This window comes from Tympanuchus pallidicinctus, unplaced genomic scaffold, assembly GCF_026119805.1.
Source record: "Tympanuchus pallidicinctus isolate F22 unplaced genomic scaffold, pur_lepc_1.0 scaffold11, whole genome shotgun sequence".
Classification (NCBI taxonomy): domain Eukaryota; kingdom Metazoa; phylum Chordata; class Aves; order Galliformes; family Phasianidae; genus Tympanuchus; species Tympanuchus pallidicinctus.
This window is the reverse complement of record NW_026294627.1, coordinates 17,802,455-17,818,392: the sequence shown is the minus strand read 5'-3', so window position 1 is coordinate 17,818,392 and position 15,938 is coordinate 17,802,455. Positions and strand designations below refer to the sequence as shown.

General features: G+C 40.0%; 2 protein-coding genes across 6 annotated transcripts in view; both read left to right on the top strand.

Moving 5' to 3' along the window:
• MTIF3 (mitochondrial translational initiation factor 3) overlaps positions 1–15,938 on the top strand; it is a 206,601-nt gene that overhangs the window by 145,634 nt on the left and 45,029 nt on the right. The gene's annotated exons all lie outside the window — the stretch shown is intronic.
• LNX2 (ligand of numb-protein X 2) overlaps positions 1–15,938 on the top strand; it is a 60,762-nt gene that overhangs the window by 38,077 nt on the left and 6,747 nt on the right. For all 4 annotated transcript variants that reach the window (XM_052671422.1, XM_052671424.1, XM_052671423.1 and 1 more), the window contains exons 3-7: positions 5,066–5,301; positions 6,970–7,169; positions 10,504–10,884; positions 12,589–12,735; positions 14,306–14,483. In XM_052671422.1, the coding sequence (XP_052527382.1) occupies positions 5,066–5,301; positions 6,970–7,169; positions 10,504–10,884; positions 12,589–12,735; positions 14,306–14,483 (1,142 nt within the window). The remainder of the gene's footprint in view (positions 1–5,065; positions 5,302–6,969; positions 7,170–10,503; positions 10,885–12,588; positions 12,736–14,305; positions 14,484–15,938) is intronic.

Genomic DNA, 15,938 nt, shown 5'->3' with positions numbered 1-15,938 from the left:
TGAAATGACTAGCTTGTATTTTCAAGAAATGAAATCTGATTGGTTAGTTTTGGAGGTTAAAAAACATTCTCACTCCAGTTTTCCAGGGTTTCTGCAATCTACTCTCTTTGAGCATGAAAGCTAGAGAACATGTCATAATATCCACCAGGCAACTTGGAATGCAAGGATACTGCAAGTTGCTCTGGAAATAAGAGGCATGAGACAATAATTCGATCGCTTCATAATCACTAATTGCCCTCATGGTACCTCGATGCTTAAAAAAAATATTCTTGATTTATTAATCTTTCAGTTTTGTCAGGTTCATTTGGGAAATGTGACTTTTGAAGTTGAACACAGTGTAATTTGCCTTAAAGGAAACAATGCATGAATAATGTCAGGCTGAACTGTTTTGCCCTTTGTCACTCAATCAGTAAGTGACAGGTAAGAAAAATAGGTAATGTTTAGCCAAGTAGGTGCCAATTCCACTTCTAAATATCACAGGCAGTTTATCAGAACAAAACTCAAGGAAATTCATTGAGCTTTTTCTATTTGTGGTTTTGATTCAATTAATTCTTACAGATGAATCAGTCCTGAACAAAATCCATTCCATCGTACAAGACAGTATTCCTAAATTTGTGCAACTTTTTAATAGGAGGGTTAAGTATCCCATTTATGCATTCATTTTGAGACAGGCTTCAATCTTCTTCTCCTGTGTTCTGCTGTAGTGTTAAGTTATCATTTTGGATGGAGGCATTTTACCAAATGTTTTCGTGTTGAGGCCAGCATCCAGGCCAGTTTTGTGGAAGGCTTCATTTGAACTTTAAAAAGGATTATGTTTTCTGAAAATGATGAAATGTTCGCTGTGTCTTGATCAGCATGCTTACTATACAAATTCAAAGTAAGAAGATGACATGAAAATCATTTGTAAAAGTAGAAAACCTTATCATTCAGAAGTTTGGAAATATCAGTTATTTTAGTGTTCATTATAGTGCTTCTGAGCTATTTTTTCTCATGCTAGCTGTCCCTACATGTCTGTTTTTAACACCAAGCAGATTGAAGAGCATATGTAACATTTAGCCTTGTTCTGGCTGTCGTTCTTTACACCTAAGTAGTAGATAAGCAATGTATTCAAAGCTTCTCCATACATACCCCATGGATTCTCTCCTTTGCTGGAAAAAAGAAGTCCTGTCTGTGGTTGGTTTCTGCTCTGAAGCTACCTGGTTTCCAATAGGCTCCTCAAATCATTACATGTGAGAGACAAACACACAATAAAAACCTTCTTCTCTGTGTGTTCTCCTCGGTCTTAGTCTTTTTTGGTTCGCAAGTATAGTGCCTTCTTTTCTTTTTTTTCTTTTTCTCCCCTGGCAAAATTCAAACAAAACCCAAACACTTAGCTTTCCAAAGAGGCAACATGTTTTACTCTGAATTGCAGCTGTAAATCCTGCCAAAATCACTGTTTAAGGTCATTTTGTTGGCAACGTTTTATGAGCAATACCACAGACATTTCAGCTGCTTCTTTGCGGTCTTTGGAGAGCAATTTCCCGCAACTGTTTTGAGACCATTTGGTGTGTTTGCTTTTATGGAACCTCTATATTGGGCAAAAAATGATGGCCCAAGTTACAACGAAATCTTTCTTTTCAGTAGTCACTGGGCAAATGTGTTTTTCGAGCCCCTGCTGTTATTCCATGGAATATATTGTAAACTACATCTTAATTTTGTGTGAAAGCTCTTTTCTTTGCAGAGGGAGATTGCTGCTCGTGTTCCAAGAATTCAGCTTTTAAATGAGACACAAACAGACTTGTCTGTTTAAGAAAATACTTTTTTTCCCCTCTGTCTGATATTGTTTAAAAGAGGTTCAAGGTAAAATTTACACTCTGACAACATCCAGAACTGAGCTAAAGCCATTCCTGCTGCTGAGTGGAGGAGGGAGTCAACAAGAAGCTCGTTTTGCATCCCAAGAACAATTGCCCTTCAAGTTTCCTGATAAATTGCATCCCTGATGTGCTTTAGCTGGTTGCTTCAGCATTTCTACTCTTAGGTATCTGTAGTCATAAAGTAAGTACTGACAAGTTTTAAAAAAACAAGCATTGCTTTCTTCTCACTCTTATTCAAATTGTTCTGACTTTGTAGGTAGAATGAAATGCCATTCCTGGAAGAGATATTTCAGTTTCAAGCTCTTATTTATGCGATTTGTTGTAGGAGAATGAGTTCCTGTATCCATAAAAAGAATCTTTGATGCTAGCTTTGAACCTGAGGCATCCATCTGTGTTCACAAAGTTGCTACAGGACTTTGTCCTAACTGCTCTTTATCTCAAACAGTTGGCAAAAATAGTGTTAGTAAGGGTGTGCACCTTTAGAGATTTATTGGCACTTGTTAACTGTTACAGCTACTTTATGGTCTCACTATTTGTGAATAATGCATTCCTAATGCTAATAAATATATTTTTGTATTGCAAGTGGAAATTAAAAAGCATCAATTTATGTGCTTGAATACCAACACTTGTTTTTGTTGCTTGATGTAGGTGGCACGTCATGTTTAAAGACCTAGCAGTTGGCATGGTATGACTTGATGTGTCTGCTAGACAGCTACTTTTAAGGCCGTGGAGTTCCACAGTACCAGGCTGAAAGTCTTAGTCCTCCAAAATCACCAATTCATTTGGGGAAGATGGGGAAGAATCTTAACAGAGTTAATTCTGTATTGTTTTCTTTTTTTCTCTGGTTGCATAAAAGTGATTCTGTTGAGCTAAGTAGGTGTGCTCAGGATGTTCTTTACATTTCTTGCTGTTAGCCTTTGAAATGATAATGAAATATCATCAGCAAAAATAAACCTCAAATCTATTTATATTTCATATGACAGCTTTAATCAGCTGCCAGAAAATGATGGGGGAATGTGCTATGTGAACAAGGGGGGAGAACCTGTCTACGGTTTGGAAAGCTTTGACAGAAACAGGACATTTCCAAGGATGGGTTTGTTCTGTCCTGTCTTATTTATTTATTTTTATTTATTTTTTAACAACCCCCCCAAAACCCATAGGTTTCCAAGGTGAGTTTTGCCACCTACACCAACTCCTCCATGATCCACAGGCCTTATGAACAGGCTACATTAGGGCTGGCAGCACACTACTATTTTGGTAGAAGATGTGATAAAAGGAAGTATTATGTTCACAGAAGTGGCTCTGATCTTCTGTGGGACTGAAGCATCATTGTGTGACAGTGTCAATTTTGAGCAATTCACATCTTTGCCTAAAGTTAGCGCTTTTGTATCAGAGCTGTTCAGGGACAGACATGCAGCGTAGGATGGCTTTGTCCTGAACTTTCAGAGCTTGCAGTGAACAAAATGTTTCTGCAGGAGCCTTAATTCTTCACACATTGCTCAAGAGCTGAATGATATTGGAGCTTGTGCTTCAAGTAATTTTCATCTTTCGTGCTTGCACTTTCTAAAGTTTAAAGAGCAAGATGTCCAGCAGGTGTGAAACTGAGCATTGTCTTGAGGAAAACCCCAAGAAATGATTTCTTAAAAGTATGATTTCGTTATGTTACCTTTTAGGCTCTGTATTTATACATATTTCACGTTTTGATTATTTCATTCTTCTAAACATATATCACAATGTATGTATATGTATACACGCACACATATTCACCTGTGAATACCTGTCTCAGTTTATGTATGTGTAGTGTAACTGCTGGAGTGGGATGTCACAAATTCGGCGTGAGTGTTCATCAAAATTCCTCAGATCTGAGTAGCTTTGTTAGCATTTCTTCAAAATCCCTCATGTCAAAACAGTCTAACCCTACAATTATTGCATCCTTTTCACAGAATATCAGTACATTTTGATTCTCAGACCACCCCAGTTTGACAGGTTAGAACATCTACACTTCTGATGTCTTCAACTCTGTAAACACATTCCATATCCTTTTGCAAACATGAATAATTTCTCCTTTTGTTATAACAATCAGTCAAATTCCCAAACAAGGAGTTCTTTTAAGAACACAGTTCCATTTTTTTCTGACAGTGCTACAGTATACAGATGTGCACACACATCTGTATGTGGTCAGCAGCTCCCAAAGCAGAAGCTGTAGAAAGGACATCAAATACTGTAAGACGTGAAATATCAGAAGCTGACAAAACTGTGTGACACAGCAAAAGTAAGCTTGATGTCCACATCAGTCATTTGCAAATAGATGTAAGACTGTTCAATAGATGAAGGCTTTCTATCAATTTGCAACATTGCAGCCCTTCTTTACAAAAAAACTATTGTAGGGTTTTAAGCTTAAGTGAAGAATCATGGCCTTAAAATAAACTCATGAAAATCGGGTTATCATGGAAAGAACAGAATGTTGATGGGACATTGCTGCCTGGGGGAAAGCAAAAATTAGACCTCTTTTGTGAAGTCAGGAAGACAAAAAAAAGGGTGAGGAGGAGAATGAACCTTTGCTGACTCAAGAGGTCATGAACAGAGAACTGTTATTATGTCAAAACTTTTCACGGACCCTCATGGACAAGTGTAATATTTTCATTATGTTAATGCTTAGATGACATCTAGGTAGATTTCATTTCTCTCTTTCCTTCCTAAGGTGGCCACAAGAAAATGTAATGCTTCTTTCTGGGCTTAGTGGGGCCAAGGGTGATAGCTCCAGTGGGTGCTCAGATGTGCCCTGAAACAGGGCTTCTACTCTCTGGGGTTTTGTGCTGAGCTTGTTCAATCTTTTCAGAAAGGTTTGTCTTCCAGAAGCTGAAATATACATAGCGAAAAAAGTCCTCATTCAGAATGAATCACAGCACATTTAGTTCTGGGCCAGGAAGCTACGTAAGGGAGATTCTGTGAAGTAAGCAGTATCATCTTGGTCTCTGTCCACTGACATGCATTTTGGCCTTAAAATCATAGAATCGTATGTCAAAAGGGACCTTAAAGATCATCATGCTCCAACTCCCTGCCTTGGCAGGGTTGCTTGACACACTAGATCAATCCAGGTTAACATTTATGACTCGTTCAAAGCCATGGCTTTGAGGGAGCCTGACGTTGCTTGATGGAGAACTGGCACTGTGGTTCTTGCTGCAGATTTGATGTCAATGTTTTCTTCGCAGGTGCCCTGGGGCCTCTCACCGAAGGGTTGCCCTGGAGAGGCGGAAAGCGAGCAAGCTGCAGGCTGAGGCTGAGGCTGAGGCTGGGCCAGGTGGGCCGGAGCAGCCCAACAGCGTGTCCCCAGATGCAGAGCAGAGCATCGTGCCTGCTGAGCAGAGCTTTACTCCTGCACTGCCTGCTTGGGCGGATGAGCCTGGCATCGACAATCCTCCTTTTGAAGAGAACACAGGAGCAGACAGTATGTCCTCAGTTATCTTTTCAGATTGCTTATCAAGTGTAGGAGTGGTTATGGTGTCAGGGCTTGTCTCTTTGGAAGACTGAATGCATGTTTGTTGGCTTTTTCTTTTTCTTTGCTCTTTTGTAATTGAATGCTGGTAGGTTTCGGTTATGGGCAAGTGTGCAGCTGAGCTAAAATAGCAGTTCAGAAGGAAAGAAATATGCATGTGTGTGTGTGTGCTGGATATCACAGTGCTGTATGCTACACCAACACCCATACATTAGAATCACAGAATCTTTAAGAGTGGAAAAGACCTCTCAGATCATTGAGTCCAATCATCAGCCCATCCCCATCATGCCCAATAACTAAATCAAGGAGGTTGTGGATGCCCCATCTCTGGAGGCATTCAAGGCCAGGCTGGATGTGGCTCTGGGCAGACTGGTCTGGTGGTTGGTGACCCTGCACATAGCAGGGGGGTTGAAGCTCAGTGATCATTGTGGTCCTTTTCAACCCAGGCCATTCTGTGATTCTGTAATCTCTAAGTACCACATCTATGCAGTTCTTGAATGCTTCTAGGTACAGTGACTCCACCACCTCCCTGGGCAGCCTGTTCCAATGCTGGACCACTCTTTCAGATAAGAAATTTTTCATAATATGCAAACTGAACCTCCCCTGGCAAATGAAACTTCATTCCAAGTGCTCTGAGGAATTCTCCCTGTTCTGGATGCTGAAAACAGGAATAACATGTAAGAAACAGGTCTAGTCCAATCCAGGAGCAACACTTATCACAGCCTATAGAGATGTTGCAGCTTCGCTATGTGGTCAGCCACTAATGGAGGTTCGTTATATCCTGTGAGCAGACAGAGTAGAAATCTGGTCATAATGAAACTCTCTCACTAGGATAGTTCATGTCAACCTAGTGGCAGTGAGGCCGAAGCCATGTGTTTTCTGTAAAATTGCAGCAGTTCTTATCTAAGATGAGATTTCTTTTCCCTTCTCCTATGGGTCCGCACTGGATCAGCAGGCTTCCTGCACACCAGGTGCTGCCCTGCTCGGCCCAGAAAGTAGCTGAGTAACTCCTGCATCCACTCACTCTAAGTTAGCAATAACACCTCTAGCGTTTGGGATTTTAGAGAGGAAGCTCTCAGCCTTACCACAGAAGAAGGAGGTCATTTCCCCTTCCTTCTTCTGTGTATCTACCATCCCTTAGCATCTTCCTTTGTTGTCTCCATGCTTGCTTCAGAAATGGGCTCTTCCTTGGCACCTGTTAGCTCAGTGGAAGCACATGATTTATATAATAGCAGCTAATGAAGAAACATAGTGAAAATGTTCTGTGGGCTACAAACCCAAATGAATTTTTGCTGTTGTCATCATCAAGTGTGAATATACTTGATCAAATTGGAGATGTTTATTATAATAAAGGCCAGGAGCCAAAAGGTTCAGAATATTAAAAAAACAGTTAACCTCAATTTCACGAAGCATAGGTACTGCTAATTTACTATTGATTATTTCTAATGATCTAGGTGAACCAATAAATACCAAAACTAATACTGTCACAGTTGTTTAGATTGTGAAACCATTGTGTGCCATGCTCTAGTCAGTCCTCTGGCAATTTGCTTTATTGAAAGTGGATGAGTTGTAAAGGATATTAATCATTTTTCTTTCTTTCTTTTTTTAAATAATTGGCAGCAAATCAACAGCCACCTACCTTGCCTGAGGGAGAGATCACTACTATTGAAATTCATCGGTCCAATCCTTATATTGAATTAGGAATTAGCATAGTGGGTGGCAATGAAACGCCTTTGATCAACATTGTTATTCAGGAGGTTTATCGAGATGGGATCATTGCCAGAGATGGAAGACTTCTTGCTGGAGACCAAATACTTCAAGTATGGAATCTAATTACATATTCTGTTTGCTTACTTACCATTCAGTCATTGCAGAACTGCCTGCTAAATGAGATGGGAGATTTTCCTTGTCTGACTATGTTGTGTAAATGTTTGCTTTGCAATTATCAGTTAGAAAGCCAATTAATATTCAAAGCAGAGCCCATTGTTCTAGCACTTTTGGCTATGATGTTTTGTGTGGTTCACAGGATCAGCCCCATAGAATTCGTTTTTCTCCTCTTACCAATTTTTAAAACATGAGCTTAGTTTTCTGAATTTAATTGTTGTGGGGCTTGTTCTTTATCTCTACTTTATGTGTGCTTTCCAGAAGAACTAAAGGATGCTTCTGGCTAACAAGTTAGCAATGTTTGTTCTGTGTAGAAAGCAATTTATATTTTCTTAGACCAGCTTTGTCTAAGTTGTTATTTTAGTCTCATTTCAGTGTTATCTGAGCAGCCCCAGCAGCTGATCTGCATCTTTCAGTATTTGTAAAAAGATAAAATCAATAGTATTCTTCACTGACATCATTTGAAGCAAAGTGCTCTGAGTATTTTTTTTTTCTAACATTTTCACAATTGGTTAAAATTTAAGTTAGTTATTATATGATGTGTATTTTTGTTACAGTTTTAAGTAACTAGCCAAAGATGGTGTAACAGGATCTAATTCTGTTGATTTTATCATAGGGGAAGGAGCTAAATGCAGTAATCTGTAGATGGAGAAATCTTTAGAAGAATGACAGTAATTGAATTCTACATAAACAACACAGTCCTCCGCCTTTTTTCTATTTTGGAATCCTTCCACCTGAAACAAATACATTTCCAGTACATTTAAAACTGACTTCACTAAAAATGCTTGCTTTTGATGTGATAGCCTGAGATCAGTCCAAAAATAGCATCAGCCCTTTTCATTCCCATTTTTTTTTTAAATCTGGGAGAGAAAAGTAGCTTAAGCAGTGCAGTTACACGTGCAATAAAATTAGTTTGCACTTCAGAAAATAGAAGTCCCTTTTAAAAACATATCTTTTTCCTCTTGTTGATTGTTAGAAGAGTAGCTGGCCAAGAGTAATGCTCGGGTCTTCCAAAATGTTGCCTTCTTAGCAAGCAGTTGCAGGCACTGATTAAACACTCCCCAGTTTATTGCCATACTTCAGGGCTCTCATTGGTTGCAGAGTAGGGACCTTACCACCAAAGCTTTGGAAATTCTTGCCATTTGGGCAGCTGTCAATTATAGTTTCCAAAGCCGTAAGTGTCAATAAGTTGACTATAAATAGGATTTATAAGCAGCAGTGTGTTCTCCCTATCAGCGTGCTGACACTGAGGCTGTCAGATGCTAGGAAGGCGTTCATCAGAGTCCTTTTGTCACGATGAGGATGAAGTGTGGGAGGTAGAAGCCAAAGTTTTTTAGAAGATACAGTGTCTTTATAGCTCCACAGTTGTCTGGGCTGGTGCTGAGTTGTATTAAAATTACCAGGCTTGGTCTGTACAGACTGTAATTAAGTAGAGAGTTAGATGCAGTTCAGTACATGCTTCAGCCAGTCCTTTCTGAAAATGTCTTCAAAGACTTTCATGAGAGGCAAAGTGCTGAAACAACGCCAGAATGAACTGCAAAATGAAGCTTAGCATTTCACTTGTCCAGTCAAACAAGAAGTATTACCCTTTTAAGATCTGAGAGAGCAGCATTTAGAAACTGGTACATAAATGTGCATGTCGTGTATAACATGCAGGTAGGTGCCTAAAAGTACTCTACAAATGGGCCTTTTTGTGCAGGACTGTCATAGTCCTGTACAGTTCACCTAAATTCACCTAAAATATGTTCTATGTTCTAAAATATGTTTGCCTAAATTCACCTAATTCACCTAAAATATGTTCTAATGAGAATCTGTTTTCACGAGGAAAACTAAGTCTGTTTTATTCTGAAATTGTGGGCTGCTTTGTAGAAAGAAGAATTAAATTTTATTGCATACATTCTTCTATGCCCTTTGCGTGCTTCCATATTTTATACATCTGCTTTAGCAAGCGACAGCTAAAAATAAAACTAAATTTAATTTGAGGGTTCTGAGATGAGCCCTGGTGGATTTTGCTGGTGGCAGCTTTAACTGTTCTTTCTTCAAGCTGTGCCTCCTCTCCCTCTGCTCAAGGTGACAACCTGTCTGGGGCAGCACTGGACAGGGTATGGCCAAATTGTTTGACATTGGCCCCTTGATACCCACCCCTCAGCTCAGATGTGTGATGCAGATGTCATGCTTGTTGTACAGAAATGTCTGAGTCCCCTCTGTGCCTAGCTTTTGGTTGGTGGCTGTTTTTTGTTGTTGTTGGGGTTGGATTTTGGGCAGGGGTTGGGGCAGGTCAGTATGTGGGTATTTATTTTTTATAGTTTAGTATATTTTTTTGTATTTTGATAAATACTTGGCCTTAATTTTAAAATTTGGTAAAAAAAAGTATTTCTACTAAAATCATGAGGACAGGGGCTCTTCCATCAGGGCACAACAGTAAGTGCCAAAGATGACTTGAAAGTGTTAACTTTCAACCCCTTTTTGATACACATATTGCTTTTGTGCTCGTTTTTGTGGTGGTCCTATTTTCAGTTAAATCTTATTGTACTATAAATTTTTGTCTTGGCTATAGTAGAAGAAATGACTGAATATAACTGATCTTTCTATAAGTGGGCCACATAACAAATGATTCTTGTGTATGGGGAGGGAGGGCTTAGCCTGTTTTTCATTTACAACTGACTTTAAACAACACAGGCTGCAAATCTGAAACCTCACTGAAGTCAGTGGAGAAAGTCCTGAGTTCATGCTGCGACTTCACTGAGGCCTTTTCTTTTGCCTTAGTGAACAAATTTAAGTTTTCTGGATTTCAGTTTGTTTGTTAATGTTTCACATTGTGGAAGTGCTGCATATTGTTAGATGTTAGCCTTCCTCAGAGACTTTAAGGGATTGTTTTTAGAGCTGTTGTTTCATAGATACAAGTAATATTAAGCTTGCTGGTAAAAGCATTCATGAAGTTCTTATTCTGGAGAACAAAACAGGAAAAGATCTGAGAAGTACAGGAGACCAGGAGGATAAAAATCCTGTAGCATGAGGATGGAGGGTGCTCACCTTTAGAGAGATGTCACCTTTGTGGGAAGTAGGTTTGTAGATGGGGCAGACAAAGCAGTAGCAGGAGAGAATGAAATGCAGACAAATAAGTAGGTTGCTCTAGGTGGGTTTTCTTGAGCTTTGCAGCAAATGTAGTTCGGAATGGACTTTATGTTCGTAATTTCATTATGTTCATAATGAGTAGTAATTGAAGCCATGAGACTGCTGTTCTGGTTATTGTAACGTATTTTTTGGCAGGTGAATAGCTTTGACATCAGTAACGTGTCTCATAACCACGCGCGAGCAGTGCTGTCACAGCCCTGCACGGTGCTGCACCTCACCGTGCTGCGGGAGCGGCGCTTTGGGAGCCGTACCCATGGCCACACTGACACCACCACCACCACCTGCTCCTCACGGGATGACAGCTTCCAAGTCACGCTGCACAAACGTGACTCCAGTGAGCAGCTTGGCATCAAGCTGGTCCGCAGGACAGATGAGCCGGGAGTCTTCATTCTCGACCTCTTAGAAGGAGGGTTGGCTGCCCAAGATGGCCGGCTGTGCAGCAATGACCGAGTGCTTGCCATCAATGGCCATGACTTGAAGCATGGGACACCCGAGCTTGCTGCTCAGGTTATACAGGTAATTTGCATTCCTGAAGTCTTGGCTCGGTGTCTTGGGTGAAGATTGGGTGGAGTCTATCCCAAATAGAACAGCTTGTGAGTAATACCTGAAGTATGCCTCAAGTTGCACCAGGGGAGGTTGGATAGGTTGGATATCAGGAAAAACTTCTTTACAGCAAGGTTTGTAATCACTGGAATAGGCTCCCCAGGGAGGTGGTTGAGTCACCACCCCTGGATGTGTTTAAAAACCGTTTGGATGTGTGCTTAGGGACATGATTTAGCAGAGGGTTGTTAGAGTCAGGGTAGTAAGGTTAGGTTGTGGTTGGACTTGATGATCTTTAACGTCTTTTCCAACCTGAGTAATTCTATGATTCTAAAAGCCTGTGGCTGTACAATTCTGTGATTCGTGTTCTGGAAATGATACAGCAAACAGGGCTTTGGCATTTTGCAGATGAAGTTTATCTTAGTAGAAGTGAAAAGTGATTCCCTAGCATCACAGCTTGTGTATGCTTCCCTAGCATGCAGCCTGAGTGTTAGATGGCTGCTGACTTGGCCTATTGCTTAACAGGAAAAATACATATATATATATTTCTGTGTGTACTCTAGGTTTAATTTCTTGTCTGAGTGAGGTCTATAAAAGTGGACATTGACTTGCATTGATTTACCTGTACATGGCGTTGGTGGGCAGAAAGTGACAGCGAATTGCCAGACTTCATAGAAGCAACAGACAGCAGCTAGAAACAAAAAGTCAATCTTTCATAAACCTAGTGCAATAAAACCCATTTCCTGAGCATTAAGGAAGAGCTATTCCAAATGACTGGCTCTGCTCTGGACACAGATATTACCCAAAGCGTGATGCAGTCAGACATATGACCGCTATCTATTCCTGCAAGAGAAACTCTACTGCACACCTTCCCCCTGATCTGTAAGGAAACAGCTGCATTCCTTCTGATGGGATGCTGGCAGAAGTGCTCCAGTTTTGGTAAAGTTGGGATAGACCAGTAGCAGGTTCTTACAGTCTAGGGCAGTTAATTCCCTTTGCTTAACCTCAAGTTCCAACACCAAACGAGAACCACAATTTAAATGAATAAAATATGTGCTTCAGGTATCATTTTAAGAGCTTCCATTGTAGCTAAAGGAAAATAACTGATTTGGGTGTTTAACACTAGTTTCTAAGTTTCTGGATATGGTAAAATAGTCAGAATTTCACAACAGGTAACTTTTATCTCTTGAGGTGTGTTTTTGCAGTAATGGAAAGAGTTGATATTTCATTTAATAACTCGTATCTGAGTCTCCTGATATTCCCAGATCTCTAGGATTTAGTGGTCTGCTCATACATAACATCTTTCTCTGAAGTCTTTGAAAAACACAATGTTCAGAGCTTTTGACAAAACTCTGCAGATCCTGGATACATCATGTGCATATTTCTTTTATTGATAGAGGTTGCACAAATTCGTAGAGGCTGCAAATGGAATGCGTTTCTGTTTGAAGCTTCGTAACACTGAATCAGTCCTTTTTGCAATGGATTTCCAAGTGAAGCAGATGTAACATCAGAAGTAAGGGAGTGCTACTGTTCCCTCTGTTCTAAGGGGAATTGCAGCAAGAATCAAGTAAGGGACTGAAAACTTCATGGTGCCTCCAGGAGCTGAAAAACAAATTCTGCTGACTTCATATTTCATCATGTGTATCCTACAGACTTTATTTTGTTTTATATATTTGACAGGCCAGCGGGGAAAGAGTGAATTTGATCATCTCTAGACCCGTGAAGTCACAAACAGTCAGTATTATCCGAGATACGGGGACTCACAACAGCAACCCACACCAACACCAGGCCCAGCAGCTGTTTCACAGCAGACCCAACTCACATAAGGTTGGTGTCATTCGAGGGTGTTCTTGTTTCTACCACTGTGCTGGCTGCAACCAGCAACGACAGGACATGCAGTTTTTACTATCCAGCATATAAAGATCTTGTTGAAGGATGTGTCCTCTCCTCTGTGAGCCAGTAGTGCTGACTGCAGGACTACAGAATGGGAGAGAAAGGCAGAACAAGGAGACTTTCATTAAGCTAGTATCAGATTATGTGTAAGACTGTATGAATAAAGCCTGTGCTTGAGTTCTAACTTCTTGTTAAAACAATGTGACTTCTTACTGTTCAGATATTGTGAAATAATTGTCCTATTGGCCATGCCAATCAAGCCACCTTTCCTCCTACCCAGTCTTTTAACATCACAGTCTAATGTCACCCTTCTACTGGGAGGATTTGCATGTGTTGGTAGTATTTTCTTTTAAAAGCTTAGGTACTATCTTTACTTCTCTCTCATTGATCTATAGATGGTGTAGAAGTCTTAATACAAAGTTTATATAACTACATGGCACCTGCCAGTTAGTCCCAAAGCTTGAAGACTTAAGGAGGAGCTGTCTTTAGAAGCTATGAGTTGTATATTATGTGATTAACATGAACATGCAGGGAGCAGACTCAGTCAGAAGAGGCGTGTGGCATTGGAAGTAGAGGAAAGCAGAGCTTCCAATTTCTAAGAGAAAGCAGGGGAATAAAGAAGTATTTGTATTTGGAAGAATCTTCCAGGTTATTTGGTTATTTTGGATTCTTTCCGAGCATTTTGTTGATTTAAGATGTCATTGCAGGTGTGTGTGCAGTGATTTCAATGTGTCACTAAACAAACTGAAGAGGAAAGATTTGGGCAAGTGAAATAAATTGATTCATGTCTAAATCCTTAGATAGTGGAAAACTAAGTATGCACTAAACTTTCGAATTCACATGTTAGAAAATGAAATATTTTCTTCTTGCTTCAGTTTTGGGTTATCATGGTTATTAGGGAGTCTGCTCAATGCATCTATTAACAGCCTATATATAGCATTTACTGACTTGAGTGGCTCTGTGCTCTGAAAGAGGCTACATACCAGATGTAAAAACAAACATGACATATGAGATTTTAAATGGCCTCTCTGTGTGATTGTGAAAACACACGTTTTCGTTTCTTACAGAGCTTCTTTGTAGTTGTGGGCCACGTTCTACTTATGAGTAAGGTAATGCTGATGTTCATCAAGACATCAAAAGATTTGCTTCTGTTTGGTTTCTCAACTTTTGGCCATATGGTTTCATAGCACAATCTTAAAATTTAGCCTATTCCAGTGTAAGAGCTAAAAGAAACTTGAGTGAGATTTTCAAGGTTGACCTTTGTCAACTTTGTGTCTACAGTTAAGCATCTACATGAGTAGCATTTTTATTTTTTTTCTGACCTGGAGGAAATCCAACTAAAGCCAATTTGCAGTACAGACTTAGTCCTTAAAACTATTCTGTTAAAGCACCAAAGCATAGCTTTGAAGTGAACTTAGTTGCATTTTTTCTGTTTGCTTTTTGTGTGTGTGTGTGTTGGGTTTTTTTCAGAGCTTTAACTACACTGTTTATTCTTGTCAAACAGGACCTCTCCCAGTGCGTTACATGCCAAGAAAAACACATTACTGTGAAAAAAGAGCCACATGAATCTCTTGGAATGACAGTGGCAGGAGGCAGAGGCAGCAAAAGTGGCGAATTGCCCATTTTCGTGACAAGCGTACAGCCCCATGGGTGTTTGGCAAGAGATGGCAGGATTAAACGAGGTAGGGCTTGGCTTTCCTGGTGTCATGGATGACCTCCAATTGTTTTTTGATGAGCACATTCACTGAAATCACGGGGTGTCATAAAGCCTTTTAACAAATGTAACAAAGCAATGATGGATGTTTGCCTTCGTGTTTCAGTAACGGAAATACAGTATTTAGTATCACACTTCCACCTTTTCTAGGAAAGGGATGTTTAGAGCGTGATTGCAGGGAAGTGGAGGAGATCAGGAAATGTCTGGTTACATTCTTTATAGCTGACTGTAATCCCCTGAGCTGAGTGTCTCATGATGCTTCGTACTGTAGTGTACGCATCCTGTTTTTGTGTTTCATTTGGTGAGATGGGCTCCATTTCTGCTTGAGGAACCCTGACGGTACTATCTGAACAGCTCACATGCTCCTGATGGCAGGTAATCCACCTGGAGATTACCCTCAGAGCTTCATCTGCAGTGACTATGAAACCTAAATGCTATCTTGTCTTTTGTCCAGCACAGCCTGGTTTTGGTGTTTTTCACGTGTGCTACAGCACCCACCCCTGTTCTTCAGGTTTGCAGAAGGTACAGGGAACCTGGAGACATAGATTAGACACAGCATAGGAGAGCACAGTCCTTGCTGATTAGTAGCTAAGCATTGGTGATTAGAATATATTGTGTCATATGTGAAACAAAGACCATGTATGGGACCTTGGCAGTTCAAAATTCACAGAATCTCTAATTGTTTTAGGAATTAAATTTAGAAGGATGGGGAGGGGAACTTCAGAAATTGAAATTGAAAATGAATTGCATGGGAACCTCCTTCTATGCTTCTGAGATGGGGAGATTTACACCCACATACCACAGTATACTGATGTGAAAAATACAACTGATGGAAGAATCACAGTTATAGTTTCATTATGTAATAATAGAGGAGCCAAGGCAGCCACAAAAATGGTTTTAAGTTGTGCTGCACCTCAACTTTAGCTTTCCTTGGGAAGCAATAACTTTTAAGAAATGAGTCTCATTCCACATGTGGCTCAAGTGTTCACATTTGCTTTGGTTTTCCTGGCTTTCATCAGTATGTGAGACATTGTGTGAAGAAGGAGACTCTTACTGCTTGAACAGTAAATTACATTTTTGTTTTCACCCTGAGGCATTTTGATATTACTCTGAAATACAATAAAAATTGTGGCACTTTTTTTACTGTCTTGGACTCTTTCCAGATTATTACCTTTGCACAGATGCTCATTTTTCCTTCTGATGGATTGGATTTTGCACCAGCCTTTCCAGTTGTTTCTGTATTTGTTTTTATTCTCCTAAACTGCAAACTCAGAAAAGCCAAAAACCTAAAAAGCTCTGTGGTGCCTCACTTATCTATAAGATACAGTTGTGGTGCCTGAATTGTTGCTTATTGAGCTAATGTTGCTATTCACATTCCCAGGTTGTTCATTGAGACTGTCTTGGCTCCAGAAAATTACAGTGT